Below are 15,936 nucleotides of genomic sequence, written 5' to 3' on the forward strand. Positions count from 1 at the left end.
TATCTCAGCGTGATTCACCCAATGTTCTAAGTTTCCTAGTGCGTTCTTGAGGGTGTCCAGAACACCTCTCCTCAACCCAAATGAAGAAGCAGCAAAATATAGAGGGTCTTCATAAGGAAGAAAATACGCTGCCACAACAGCAAAGGGTTTTTTTTCCTGCCTGGTAGGAGGTGCCCTCTTTCATATTCTCCCCTCCTCTTACAATGGAACTGGACCCCTGCTGAGATACAGTTCCCAGGGAGTCAGCTGCTCTCCAGTACCTCACCCAAATAGTATTTTTTTCTAAAAAAAAAAGTGAATCTGGACAGTGAGTTGACAGGCTGTTCCAGCACAGCCAAACCCGTCCCTGTCCTTATCCACCAATGTACACACACAGGAATTAGCGGACAGCGACCTCTTCCCTTCCCCAGTCCAGAGGTGAGCCAATTGAGGCATCCTAATCCTCACAGGCTGACATCAACTAACACACAGCATAGGCCAAGTTTTAAAATCTTCTTTTAAGAAATAATCCAGTGGTTTAATTCCTGGAGACAATTTAAATACGTAAAGCTGCATTTCTTTTCATGGCGATAAAGGCGATGTAGATATTTTTGACTCAAAATTAGTCTAATTCCAAATGAGTGAAACCTGAAAGGGCGACTTGAGAGCTTTAACAATTCACCTCGGAAATACTGAACTGTCCAGAACGCTACAATGCTTTTTTTTAAAAAAAAATTTTTTAAAAAGTGATATTGTGCTGGCCCATGTGGTCGATAAATCTAAAAAGCTAAATACTGCAGTCGCTAGAAATCTGAAACTAAAGCAGAAACTGCTGAAAACACTTGGCAGGTTAGACAGCATCTGTGGAGAGAACAGGCAAGTTAAACATTTCAGGTACGGACTCATCAACCAGTTCTGACAGAGGGTCAATATCTGAAATGTTAACTTGCCTGTTCTCTCCGCAGATACCGCCTGACCTGCTGAGTGTTTACAACATTTCCTGTTTCTCGTGGCAGATAAATCTCCGAGCTGCTAATTGCCACTCTGAATTTTAATGCCATCAAATTGCAAACCTTAAAAAAAAATCGCACAGATTTAACTACTGGAAAGGTCAATGTAAAATATGCAGTTACAAGCTTAGCAGCACCACCACCAGGGTATTATTAGTACTGCAGCTCTATGTATGGCTGATAAAATGATTCAAAACTCTCACGGGCTAAACTTTCCTCCGTTGCAATTTTAGTGAAGAAATGGATACAGTTACAGAATGAAAGAGTTAACATGTCATAAAAATCAATATATTAATTTTACCATAATAATTTTTGCAGGACTAGCTCGGTAGACAAATAATTGTTTTGCACCGTTTGTAGTCCATAGTAAATATCAGTGCCAGTGAAATTCATTGGGTTCTGCAGATGTACATGTAAGCAATTGCACACTGTCAGGCACAAATCTAACATTTACTAATCTGCCTACTTTGGAGCCTTTTACAGTACATCAAATGGTTTCACTTCACACTGACACTGAAGTTATGCTATGTATAAATTTGGAGTCAGGGCCTGACCTGGAGGAAGAAGTCTCGATCCGTTTTGCTCCGAGTGTCTGGTGGGGCTGGGACTCTGGATCTACACTAAACCTTCTTACATAGAACTTATAGCTCAGAAACAGGCCATTCGGCCCAACTGGTCTATACTGGGGGTGTTTATGCTCCACACGAGCCTCCTCTCATCTTACATAAGAACATAAGAAATAGGAGCAGGAGTAGGCCAATCGGCCCCTCGAGCCTGCTCCGCCATTCAATAAGATCATGGCTGATCTGATCCTAACCTCAAATCTAAATTCATGTCCGATTTCCTGCCCGCTCCCCGTAACCCATAATTCCCTTTACTTCAATTGGGACTAGCTTAGTGGTATAAACTGGGCGACATGGACATGTTGGGCCGAAGGGCCTGTTTCCATGTTGTAAACTTCTATGATTCTAGGAAACTCTCTATTTCTGTTTTTAATTTATTTAATGATGTAGCTTCCACAGCTTCCTGGGGCAGCAAATTCCACAGACCTACCACCCTCTGAGTGAAGAAGTTTCTCCTCATCTCACTTCATCTAACCCCATCAACATACCCTTCTATTCCTTTCTCCCTCATGTGTTTATCTAGCGGCCCCGTAAATGCATCTATGCTATTCGCCTCAACTACTCCACGTTCTCACCTCTGAGTAAAAGTTTCTCCTGAATTCCCTATTGGATTTATTAGTGCCTATCTTATATTTATGACCCTTACCTTTGGTCTCCCTCACAAGTGGAAACATCTTTTCTATGTCTACCCTATTGAACCCCGTCATAATCTTGAAAATCTCTATCAGTTCTCTAGAAAAGAGAAGGCTGAGAGGTGAAAAGAGCCCCAGCCCGCTCAGCCGTTCCTGACAGTTGTATCCTCTCAGTTCTGGTATCATCCTTGTAAATCTTTTTTGCACTTTTTCCAGTGCTTCTATATCCTTTTTGTAATATGGAGACCAGAACTGTGCACAGTATTCCAAGTGTGATCTAACCAAGGTTCTATATGAGTTTAATATAATTTCTCTGCTTTTTAATTCTATTCCTCTAGAAATGAACCCCACTGCTTTGCTTGCATTTTTATGGCTTGATTAACCAGCATTGCTACTTTTAATGATTTGTGAATCTGTATGCCACGATCCCTTTGCCCCTCTACCCCATTTAGACTTTTATTTTCCAAAGAGTAGGTGGCCTCCTTATTCCTCCCACCAAAATGCATCATGTCACATTTATCTATGCAAATTTTGATCTGGTACTTCCAATTCCAGAGTCCAAATCATTTATCTAAATGGTGGTGAACAGTGGTTCCAGCTCTGATCCCTGCGAACACCACTTCCCACCTTCCACCAGTCTGTGTAGCTACCTTTAACGCCTGCTCTCTGTTAGTGTCTGTATGAAGCAAATCTGCTTTGTACCCATGCTATAGCTGTAGTGTGAGTGCAGTCCGAGAGAAGCAAGGATCCCCGTGTCCCAAAGCAGAAATCAGCTGTTGATGGGGACAAAACGTGGAATATCAAAATGGCAATCAGCATGTTTTCATTTCTAATTAATTAATTTTCTTTCCCAGTTAACCCCCTCTTGATATTCCCTGGCCCCTTTTTAGTTGTGCCTTCCTCACTAGAATGTCACTCTTCTCATTGAGGCATAGCAGTGCTTTATTTTTAAAGCATCATAGTTACAGGTCAGGCTCCAATTGCCCCGCTTGTTTAATTTACATTCACTTAGTGCAGGTCTCGTATCCATGCAACCACCTTCAGCCGGATAGCACAGTCGACTAGGCTCAGCACACCTCGTCTCGTTTCTCATCCTGTGAAAATCTGAATAAATGTTTGGTACGCCTAATTCAATATAATGGTGACTGTTAAACCCTTCATTCAAAAACAAAGTGATAGCAGTACCGGCTTTTTCATGTTGATGCTTAGAAACACTTAAGGGCTCTCACTGTAAAGCATAAAAGAGACCTTTGCTGTAACATGCTGGTGGTGAATCAGCCAAATGGTGCGTTACAGTGAAAACTGCACCAACTCAATCAGCTCATTAGACAAGCCAGACATAATGCCAATCGCACTACACATTACAGCTTCTTCCATGTATTTCACTCTCAGATTCAAGCTTCCTTTCATTAACCCCCACCCACATTCCCTTCTTCATTCCTATTTATTTCACTTGTTTCTTTCCGTTTGCTGCTCATTTCCACTGCTCCACATGTTGAGGATTACAATAGGTTTTACGGAGGTATTCTTTCCTCAATGAGGAACGGGATTTTCCCAGCTAACTCCTTCTACACATACACAGCTTTTGGATTATTTTGCTGGCTGCCTTGAGTCGCTTTTTCCTTACTAGTTCACTGTTGTCTTTGTTTTAAAAAAAAAATCAGTATTTGTCTGACTTTCAAAACACCACATTCTCAAGGTTATTCTCTCTTATCTTCTCACTACTCATTCCTTCCGGCTACTTCATACTTACAACAGAGAGTCTCTAACCTCTTGGGCTTAAATTATGATTCTCCCTCTGTTAACTTGACCAAAGAAAAGAACTTTCTCTCCCTCATTTAAAGCAGTGAATATTGCTGATTTCTTGGGGCGATCCGACAGGCTGCTTATGTCAGCTAATGTGTGAAGTAGGAAAATGTTGGCCTGATGCAGGGCGTCTTTGAATGGCTTTAGATTTAATTATACAGGACCCTTTGGCACTTACCTTAAGTGGGTTTACTCGGATGTCCATTCTACCCTCCTCAATGTCTGCTATTTCTTGTCGGATGTTTATCATTGCATCACAGAATCGATCCAGTTCAGCTTTATCTTCAGATTCAGTTGGCTCAATCATTAGCGTACCAGAAACAGGCCAGGACATAGTTGGAGCGTGGAATCCTGTAAGATTTAAACGTACTGTAACTTTATGGGGAGAAAGAAAGTCCTGGTGGTGAGTTGAAACTTTTGTTGCACGAAGTAGAATTTCATGTACACCACTAAATGCTGATAATTTTTGTAATTCACGAATAACCATGTTCAGATCTCAAATTTAGTTTTTACATCATCAGTTACTATTTTGGTCCGTCACAGGATGTTACAGCACAGAAACAGGCCATTTGGCACATTAAGTCCGTGCTGATGCTTTTCTCCATATCTTAGTCTCCCTCACTCGCTTCCCATACTCTTTAATATTCCTCTTCTCACAGCAGCTATCTAATTCCCTTTTAAAAAACTCTGCTCCAATAATAGTTTCTGGCAGAGAATTTTACATTCTAACCATGGTCTGTGTGAAGGTATTTTTTCTAACCTCCCCTTTAATTCTTTTGTGTGATTATTTTCAATTTGTGCCCTCTCGATACCATCTCATCAAGCAGTGGAAACAATCTCTCTTCATAACTCTACACAAAGGAAGTGGATTCACTTGTGGGAGGCTGTAACATGTCCTTAAAACACATTCAGCCACACAATTTAATGGTTCTGGTCCTATACCCATGGTATGAGAAGCAGTAACGGACAATAATTACTTCAGTTCACAATTCAACCAAACAGAAATAGAAAAGTAACTCAGAAAACTCCTCACCATAATCCTGCAGCCTCTTGGCAACATCCACAGCCTCGATGTTTGTCGTTTTCTTGAATGGTCGCACATCCAAGATAAATTCGTGAGCTACATAGCCTGTTAAAACATTTTTAGAAATTTAGCAAAACTTTCGGGATGTGACATTGCAGTAGCACAACAGAAAAAGTACTCAGCATGACCACAAAGATTATCCATTAGCAGGAAATCACATCTGAGTATCTATGAGAACTTTCTCACTGCTGCACTGAGAGAGTTCCCAGCTCCAGTTAGGTAGGTATCAGAAGCTTGCACCTTGAAATTAGGCTCTCCAAAAACTTACACTGTTGTATGAAACACCTTTGTTTGCTGTTTTAACCAAGGTGCTAGTCCACTTAAGCGAAAGGGTTAGTGTCTCTGTTAAAATAGCCGATTGATAGAGAAATTTCATACAAACATTTTATATGCTTACTTTCAAGGCACTGGACTAGAGTTCTTCCTGATAGACATATATACAGCAGAGCAACGACTAAAGACAAAAAAAAACTTACAAACGTGGAGCATAAATTCCACAAGAATAAAATAATTACTAGAAGTAAAGGGAATTAGGGGTTACGGGGAGCGGGCAGGAAATTGGACATGAATTTAAATTTGAGGTGAGGATCAGATCAGCCATGATCTTACTGAATGGCGGAGCAGGCTCGAGGGGCCGATTGGCCTACTCCTGCTCCTGTTTCTTATGTTCTTATAAAAGCATTTATACCTAAAAAGGTTTTTAATTTTCTTCCCTGTTCAATTATCCTTCACATAAAATAGCAGTGGAAATAGAGGAGCTCAATTCTGTGCAATGATCCCAAGGCCAGTTTGGCCACCAATGCACCAAGGAGTGCATGCTGCCGGGAAGGCAGATGTAAATAGCAATAGTTACAATGGAGATTGTATCATGCGGCCGCTTTATAGCTGGAATCCGAAGTAGCATTTTTGATATTGGCCCATGAAATGGTCACAGTTTAAACAGACTGAGCTTTTCTCCCCCCTCACTGCAGTAACTTTCTAGGCTCAGACATGAAGAATTACTATTGGTGTGAGATATCAGAGGACTGCCTGCAACTGTGGAACTATATTCTATCAAGAGCCAATGACTTCAGGAGAGAAAACTGGAAAGAATATTGGAGGCTGCATGATAATATAGACCGAAAAAAGGAGCATCAAATTCATAAAGAATAAAGTACAGTATCGCTTATCAATGACAGATTTGAGTTTCCAGGTATTCTTGATACCAGATGTTCTCCTACAGTTTTCCCCTCCATAGGATGATGAGGGGTTCCAGTAGCTGTCGAATGATCCAGAATAGAATTTGGTACATGACCCTCACTAAATAAAGATTGTACACAAAATAAAAGTTATTGGGATAAACACAAACAGATTGATTTAATTTAATAGCATAGCCAAAAATTATAAAAATCACTTCTGTTTGGTCCTGTAGATTTTCAGAAAACCAAAAAAGTGTGTCTATCACTGACGGCAGAAGCCCCTAAATTAACACCACTTTTCTCGCGGCCAAGAACCAAGCTGTCAAAATGGAGATTTGGGGAGCCGGAATGATTTGCCAAATTTATCCCTCCATTTGATAATGTTTCTGAAAGTAAAGCGGAGGGAGGTTGAAATTCGGCTTAGAATTTCAGAGAATCAGGCTTTCCTCAAAATTAAGAATCTATTTTATTTGAAGAGTGAATCTGCTAGTAAAACTGAAGAATGGAACTCCAAACTATGAGATGGATTCAACCGTCTCAGCAAAACATTTCTTCTGAGGAGTATCTTAATTCATCTACTGATCCACATACTACTGAAAAGTCAATAACATAATGGACCAGACACTGTAGGAGAGGCACTTCTGTCGGCTGCATATAGTGACACCACTACTCCTGGTCAGAATGGTGATGATTGGGTAACTCCCCCATCAATCACATCTGATGTAAGTGACTGGGATTGATTTTATGCACATAATTTGTATTATGTAACTATTCGCCACTCACTGCATTTTGCTAGAGAAATAATCCTGTTTTTATCAGGAGAAGTTGCTGTAGTTTCAGTCATGAGTTCTGTTTGCTGTAGTTTGTAGAGACTCTATTAAAATCTATTTACAGAGTCTATTTAGTTTGCTTTGCTGTTTGCTGAGTAAATAGACTGTGTTTCCTGTAAGTCCTGCCGTAAATCCCGCTCTGCCTCCAACTTATTGGCTGACACCACTGTCAGCTAATGAGTTGCACTATCAATAGACACACACTTTTATATTACAGAAGGGCAGCTAACAGGACATATCGCGCTCGCGCTCTCTCTGGGTCAGCTGCACTCCATACTTTAGATATCCCCAATATTCTGGGAAACTTATTGCATCGTAGTCCTGTGAAACTGCAAGTCTATGAATTTGCTATCAGATTAAGGAAGCTACTTTCAGTAAACACAGATAGCACGTCCTTGCATTTGCACTCTTACTATGTAATTGAGTCTTTGCACAAGCTGGAGCCCAGGGAGATAGGCAGCCGGCTGAAAAGTGAAAGAGGCAAAGCGACTTACAGAAGTCCCTCTCTCTGGGTGGGACCAGTAGAAAATAGACAGTGTGAAAATGCGTAGGATTTTCACTAGTAACACCACAAATAACAGACACCCAAGAATCCCCTAAAGAAAGATTTAATTCAATGACAAAACAACAATGTAGACAATTTTTTCGATGACAGTCAAAATAAAAACACTGAAAATAATGCAACACTCCTCAATGATTACTGACAAAACCAAACCAGCAACCTTCAGATGGACTAAAGAAAATTCTCACAAAATTGTTCTCCATAATATTCAACACTTTGCTCCACTCGCTCAATTACCCATAAGCACTAAGCACAACACTTATTAAAAAAGAAATCTGAAAGCTAAACCAAACATGGAAAGGAACACAACCAAACACTTCTGAAAACATGACGTCAGCACAATTTGCCAATTTACCATAAGGCAACCCAGACATTATAACTCACAATGTGACTGAGCACCAAGTTATACTCTTGCATGCAAGGTCACAGAACACAGTCTAAACTAGGGGAAAACATAATTTCAATTACAGATAAAAATGGACAAATATACTTGTATAAAAATACAAATACAACAGAATGAGAAACAAAAGCAAGGACCGGTACAAATACAAAAGAGGGATGCGTAATCAAACCATGTGGACTGGCAACAGAAGCGTCTTCAGCCAGAAGTGTCGAGTGGATGATCCGTCTCAGCCTCCTCCCAATATCCCCACCATCACAGAAGCCAGTCTTCAGCCAATTCGATTCACTCCACGTGGTATCAAGAAACGGCTGAGTGCACTGGATACAGCAAAGGCTATGGGCCCCGACAACATCCCAGCTGTAGTGCTGAAGACTTGTGCTCCAGAACTAGCCGCGCCTCTAGCCAAGCTGTTCCAGTACAGCTACAACACTGGCATCTACCCGACAATGTGGAAAACTGCCCAGGTATGGCCTGGCCACAAAAAGGACAAATCCAATCCGGCCAATTACCGCCCCATCAGTCTACTCTCAATCATCAGAAAAGTGATGGAAGGTGTCGTTGACAGTGCTATCAAACAGCACTTACTCACCAATAACCTGCTCACCGATGCTCAGTTTGGGTTCCGCCAGGACCACTCGGCTCCAGACCTCATTACAGTCTTGGTCCAAACATGGACAAAAGAGCTGAATTCCAGAGGTGAGGTGAGAGTGACTGCCCTTGACATCAAGGCAGCATTTGTCAGAGTGTGGCACCAAGGAGTCCTAGTAAAATTGAAGTCAATGGGAATCAGGGGGAAAACTCTCCAGTGGCTGGAGTCATACCTAGCACAAAGGAAGATGGTAGTGGTTGTTGGAGGCTGATCATCTCAGCCCCATCGCCGAATCCCCCACCATCAACATCCTGGGGGTCACCATTGACCAGAAACTTAACTGGACCAGCCATATAAATACTGTGGCTACAAGAGCAGGTCAGAGGCTGGGTATTCTGCGGCGAGTGACTCACCTCCTGACTCCCCAAAGCCTTTCCACCATCTACAAGGCACAAGTCAGGACTGTGATGGAATACTCTCCACTTGCCTGGATGAGTGCAGCTCCAACAACACTCAAGAAGCTCGACACCATCCAGGACAAAGCAGCCCGCTTGATTGGCACCCCATCCACCACCGTAAACATCCACTCCCTTCACCACCGGCGCACAGTGGCTGCAGTGTGTACCATCTACATGATGCACTACAGCAACTCGCCAAAACTTCTCCGTCAGCACCCCCCAAACCCGCGACCTCTACCACCTAGAAGGACAAGGGCAGCAGGTACAAGGGAACAACACCACCTGCACATTCCCCTCCAAGTCACACACCATCCCGACTTGGAAATATATCGCCGTTCCTTCATCGTCGCTGGGTCAAAATCCTGGAACTCCCTTCCTAACAGCACTGTGGGAGAACCGTCACCACACGGACTGCAGCGGTTCAAGAAGGCGGCTCATCACCACCTTCTCAAGGGCAATTAGGGATGGGCAATAAATACCGGCCTCGCCAGCGACGCCCACATCCCATGAACAAATAAGAAACCAATAAACAGCCCATAAAACCACATGCAACTGTACAGCCAAAACCATACTGACATATAGGGGTATATTTTAACAATGAGGTGGGATCTCAGCTTGGCGGGGGGCGGTCAATAGGTGAGTGGGAAACGGGGAAAAAATTTTCATGCGTGTTTGCGAGCGATTGCGACTCAATTGAAGGCACTTAATTCTCCTTCTAGGTTTCCCAGCTGTGCAGCGAGCGTATCACACATCCGCCTGACGTGATTTAAAGTGCCAAAGCAACAGTGAATTTTGAAGGAGGAAAGAGTAAAAAGCAGAATGGAACGTCAGGGTTTCAGAAGCTTCCCTTGCGATACTACTGGCTGCTGTGAGAAGCAGGAGGGAGGTGTTACACCCAAGTGACTGGAGGAAGAAACCTGCTTCTGCCACCAAGAAGACGTGGCAGAACAGGTCAGCAGCGGGAGCACAGTGCCTTGGTCTTGGGTGCAGTGCAGGAAGCGATTTAATGACCTAACCAGGTCAGGAAAGGCGAGTACAGTTACTGATTCACTTACACGCACCCCCCCACCCATCACTGTCTTGCCAAGCCTACTCCATCACATCACTCCTCACACCCATTTAATTCTCATTATCAACTTACTTTCACTTTCTGTGCACTTCCTCACCTCCCCATTTGTGAGCCCACCACTCCCACTAACCCCAATCTTGATGCAATGTGATGAATCTGTCTGATACTCACCCTCCGATGCATCTCTTTCATGGGCAGCCTCACCCAAAGCAACGCATCTGTCGGGTGGCCCCGTCACCCTCACTCACGCCTATTCTTTCTCCCCTTGTAGAAGAGGGCGCATAATACACAGGAGAGGAGTCAGACTGAAGGGGAGCCACCACAAATAATGGCCCTGACAGAGGTGGAGGAGGAGGTGTTGGAAATAAGCCGGACACAGGAATGCCTGGCTGTCGGAGATGCAGAGACTGGCACCCCGCAAACGTCTGATAACAGAATTTTAACATCCCTCACACACAACATGAATTGATGTTATCAGTGATTGACCTGTTGCACACCTCAGGATATTCATCACAACATCACTTCTGCGGTGGTTCCTAATATTGCTGTACGTTCTCTTCCAGGGCCTTCAAGGATTGCTGAACAGGCCGACGACGTGGACAATGGCAATTCCTCAGAGGAGCTCCCTGCATCTGAGGGCGCAGAGTCAAATCATATCGAGCCATGCACCAGCGCAGATACTCACACCTTGGTGAGTCCTATTAGAGAGGTAGTTGGGTTGTCACCTGGTGAGTCACCACACACAAGTGAGCATGAGCAGACACTGGTGGCAGGGGCAGCTGTGGAGAGTCCGGAGTCGGTGGGTGCACTGCTCTCCAAGCTCTGCTCAGATGCTGAACCTCAGGGGCCAGCCTTGAAAAGGAGAATGATCGAGGTACAGATGCACCGTTGCGATATATTGGAAGACTTGCCACGCTCAGTCTCCACATTAGCGGAGAGGATGGAGGAGTCCACCTCCGGCCTTAGTGGACTGGTGGCAGAGGTACGGGAGTGTCTGCGATGGAGAATGGCAGCCTCCATGGCACTTCAAGCATGGCTCACAAATGAATCCATTCAGGCCCTGACAACGGTCGTGCGGACTCAGGGTGTACAGCATTCTGCCGGCTTAAACAGGTAGACAGATACTTTAGCAGTGGCCTTACAAAGCATCACACATGTCCTCCAAGCTATTGTCCAGCAGGATGGTAGGAGTGGCGTGGCCCTGGCCCAGGAGAGGGATGAAGGCAAAAGGGACTTGGAAGTGGGGACTCCACGTAAAGCGCTCCCACGTCTCACCCGTTGCCCCCCACCCCCCTCAACTGGTACCCGCAATGCCGCCTCCTCTCCAGATAGAGTCTGCCCCTGTGCAGGTGGAGCAGTCTTTGGCGGGTCCCTCACGGGTTCCAAAACCCAGAGCATCTCAGCAGTCAGGGCAGGGACCTGAGCAACCTGCCACTACCTCTGCTGAAGCCACAAGGGATGCACCCCATAGAAGTGGTAGGAAGAGGAAGGCGAAGGTTTTGTGATCACAGGGGGTATGCACAAGGGTGTCTGAGAGAATGTCATGTTTTTCATTTATACTTGGTTTTTATTACCTGCACATTAAATGTTATCATTGTCACCAACACTGCCACGTCTTGACCATTCTTGAGTGCCTTTCATGAAAGCGCCCTTGCACGTCCCTCGTCATGAACGGCGAGACTTGATGCCACCCATTGGGCGCATTTACAATGGGTGTATGTGTGGTTGTAGGACTGTGTTATGCAAACCGAGTCGGGGGTGGGGGTGGCTGGTGTTGATGACGGTTGTTCCAGGTGGTCTGAGTACTTGACTCTCCTCGCTTTGCAGATCTCCTTATGAGAATCTATCAAATATGAGTGACTCCCTGGCATCACGAGCAGCCAGGTGTGCCGCTGCTCTGCCGATGGTTTGCCCGTCGTCCTCCTCCTCGTCTTCTTCAATGTTGATGGCAGGTGTGGATGCTTCATGAGCGCATGGGATATCATCTACCTGTAACCCTCTCTGTCGAGCGATGTTGTGCAGGACGCAACACACGACTATTATTCTACACACCCTCGCCGGTGAGTACTGCAGGGCTCCCCCAGATCGATCCAGGCACCTGAAGCACATCGTGAGCATTCCTATGGCTTGTTCAATGTCAGATCTGGTAGTAATGTGACTGACATTGTACGGCTGCTGTGCCTCGCTGGTGGGGTTTCTCAGTGTCATAAGCCAGGTCTACACCCATTGTAAATGCACCCAATGGGGTGGCATCAAGTCTCGTCGTGCATTATGCAAGGGCGCTTTCACGAAAGGGACTCAAGAATGGTCAAGACATGGCAGTGGTGGTGAAAATTATAATATTTGATGTGCAGGTAATAAAAAACAAATAAAAATGAAAAACATGACAGTCTGTCAGACACCCTTGTCTCCACGGAGCCCAGCCCTTAAGTCTGTTTTGTGTGTGGAAGAGGGCCGGGATGTTGGATTTGCACAAAATGAAGGAATCATGGCGGCTGCCTGGGAATTTGGCACACACCTGCAGAAACCTCTTCCGGTGGTCACAAAACAGCTGCGCATTGATGGAGTGATATCCCTTTCGGTTGATGAACAGTCCTGGCTCACGTGGAGGTCCTTGGATTGCTACGAATTGCGCCCTGTACCCGTGGGAAGCCAGCCAAAGAGTGGAAACCCACTACCCTCAGGCTGGTTAGGCTAATGGAATGGGGGCAGAAGTTATGCTGCAGCTATACAAAACCCTGGTTAGACCGCACCTGGAGTACTGTGAGCAGTTCTGGGCACCGCACCCTCGGAAGGACATATTAGCCTTGGAGGGAATGCAGCGTAGGTTTACTAGAATGATACGCGGACTTCAAGAGTTAAATTACGAGGAGAGATTACACAAATTGGGGTTGTATTCTCTGGAGTTTCGAAGATTAAGGGGTGATCTGATCGAAGTTTATAAGATATTAAGGGGAACAGATAGGGTGGATAGAGAGAAACTATTTCCGCTGGTTGGGGATTCTAGGAGTAGGGGGCACAGTCTAAAAATTAGAGCCAGACCTTTCAGGAGTGAGATTAGAAAACATTTCTACACACAAAGGTGGTAGAAATTTGGAACTCTCTTCCGCAAACGACAATTGATACTAGCTCAATTGCTAAATTTAAATCTGAGATAGATAGCTTTTTGGCAACCAAAGATATTAAGGGATATGGGCCAAAGGCAGGTATATGGAGTTAGATCACAGATCAGCCATGATCTTATCAAATGGCGGAGCAGGCACGAGGGGCTGAATGGCCTACTCCTGTTCCTATGGTTGATGTCGTTGATAGGGAAGTTGACAGAGTTGGATGCTCTGGCAAACAAGCCATCCATGACCTGTCCTATACACTTATGTGCAGATGACCGAGAGATCCTGGTGATGTCACCGGTGGCGCCCTGGATGGATTCGGAGGCAAAGAAATTGAGGGCAGTGGTGACTTTAACTGTGACGGGCAATGTGTGGCCACCAGGCCCAGCCGGGAGCAGCTCTGCATGAAGGAACCTGCAGATGTCTGCGACCACCTAGCGACTCAGTCTGAGCCTTTGTAGACACTGCTCCTCGGAGGGGTTCAGGAAGCTCAGCCTCTGCCTGTAGACCCTCTCACGTGGGTAGTGCCTCCTGCAACATCGGCTCTTCCGTTGGTCCCCTCTCTGATCTTCTGCAGGTCCTTGAGGCGCACCTCTGTCTTGTGGAGCTGCAACTGCCAGAACTGCACACCATGCCTGCTACGGATGGTGATGTGCCTCCTCCTCAGATGTACTGCTGAATACATCCATTGCACCCACCCCCCATCCTGATAGTGTCAGTTTGAGGGGGTCCAAATGTAGGTAAATATGTGTGAACACAAGAATTCTGAGTGTGAACAAAGAAATCTCAGTCTAAACACAAAGAACTCCCAGACAAAGGTTTGTCCGAGAGAACTGAGTGCCCGGCTATAAAAACTCACCTTTTCTTCACGTGTCAATCATCACTGGTTTAAAAGGTCCAAATGGCTGCTGACTGCAATTTGCCTCCGTTTCCATGGCCTCTGAAAGATTTAATCCCCTGAACTACTTCAACGGTGTTAATTGAACCTTTAAATATCAGCCCGCCAGCTTTTAGTGCTGGTGGGACTTTTTAAAATTCATTCGTGGGATGTGGGCGTCGCTGGCGAGGCCAGCATTTATTGCCCTTGAGAAGGTGGTGAGCCGCCATCTTGAACCGCTGCAGTCCGTGTGGTGACGGTTCTCCCACAGTGCTGATAGGAAGGGAGTTCCAGGATTTTGACCCAGCGACGATAAAGGAACGGCGATATATTTCCAAGTCGGGATGGTGTGTGACTTGGAGGGGAACGTGCAGGTGGTGTTGTTCCCATGCGCCTGCTGCTCTTGTCCTTCTAGGTGGTAGAGGTCGCGGGTTTGGGAGGTGCTGTCGAAGAAGCCTTGGCGAGTTGCTGCAGTGCATCCTGTGGGTGGTACACACTGCAGCAACGGTGCACCGGTGGTGAAGGGAGTGGATGTTTACAGTGGTGGATGGGGTGCCAACCTCCGGGTTTCAGGAGCGCGCGCACACCCAGCTGTGTCTGGGTCAAACCTGGAAGTCGGCGGGTTTGAGCCGGTATTCAGTCCCGCTCCCAAAACCAACAATTTTCACTGCCCGCGCGCCCCCAACCCACCCGTTCTTGGGGGTTAAAATTTATCCCATGATACTTTCGACGTCAGTAATAAGTGGCCAAAATCCTCAATCCAGACAATACACCACATACAGAATTAAATGACAATGAAACCCCTTTCCAAACCACTAAAAAACCTAAAGCATGAATTATTACAGCAAAATAAGTTAGTTACATTCAGCAATAGAAACTCTTAAAATACTTTCTAGATTAGCTAAACCTAGTGCATCTCAAATAAAAATGCCATAACTGTGAAAACACCTAATTGTACAATTACTGATTCTGCTTTCCAAACTGGAGTTGTGTTTGGAGTTTTTTTGCATCTTGTAATACAAGTTTTTCCAACACCATTTCTCATGCAAACGATTTGACACCAATTTCTGTAAGACGACCATTTTTCCAACGAGCTGAAACTCTAGTCTTTTACTCTGTTGCATTGTGGTAGGGTAACCAAGGTTAAACTGATAGCTTACAACGGTTTTAATTTCTTTCTTGGGACTTCCTGCATCTTCATTAGATTTAGCATGACAGCAACTGGAGAACTCACAGTAGTAGTCCGAATATTGCATGTACGGCTATTTTTAATTCTGTTGCTCACAAAAGGGAGCGCGGATTTGCTAACTCACAAACCGCAACTCTGCCTATTTCTCCAAGACATAGTGGCTAGGGTTTGCCATTCTGTGCCACTATCTGCACTATTCCATCGATCCAGTTTAATGAGCAGAAAAATTGCGGGCTGGCGAGCGCAGAAGGAGAAACCCTGGCAAGTCTCTCCACCTAACGAAAAGGAGCAGCCCCCATTTTAAACCTTCCTTGCAAGCTGTTAAAATATATTTAGATACAAGAACCCACCAAGACAAAAATTCTACTTTTGTCACAATGACGTTGAAGTACTGGTGGTTATTAAGTCTGTCATTGGTGGTGGAGCAGTTTCAAGTGATGAATTAAGAGCATCACACACTTAAAAGCTTATTGGCACATCATTAAAAAAGTGTACTGACACAGGTGTGATGTTTTTCCTAATGCACATTGATACCAA

The 15,936-nt window shown here is 44.9% G+C and overlaps 1 protein-coding gene across 2 annotated transcripts in view; it reads right to left on the reverse strand.

The window, feature by feature from the left end:
* Positions 1 to 15,936, reverse strand: part of gldc (glycine dehydrogenase (decarboxylating)) — a 133,514-nt gene that overhangs the window by 10,418 nt on the left and 107,160 nt on the right. For both annotated transcript variants that reach the window (XM_067983638.1, XM_067983640.1), the window contains 2 exons: positions 5,084 to 5,179; positions 4,229 to 4,401 (listed from right to left, as the gene is read on the reverse strand). In XM_067983638.1, coding sequence (XP_067839739.1) covers positions 4,229 to 4,401; positions 5,084 to 5,179 — 269 coding nt within the window. The remainder of the gene's footprint in view (positions 1 to 4,228; positions 4,402 to 5,083; positions 5,180 to 15,936) is intronic.

Source organism: Heptranchias perlo, chromosome 4, assembly GCF_035084215.1.
Source record: "Heptranchias perlo isolate sHepPer1 chromosome 4, sHepPer1.hap1, whole genome shotgun sequence".
NCBI lineage: Eukaryota > Metazoa > Chordata > Chondrichthyes > Hexanchiformes > Hexanchidae > Heptranchias > Heptranchias perlo.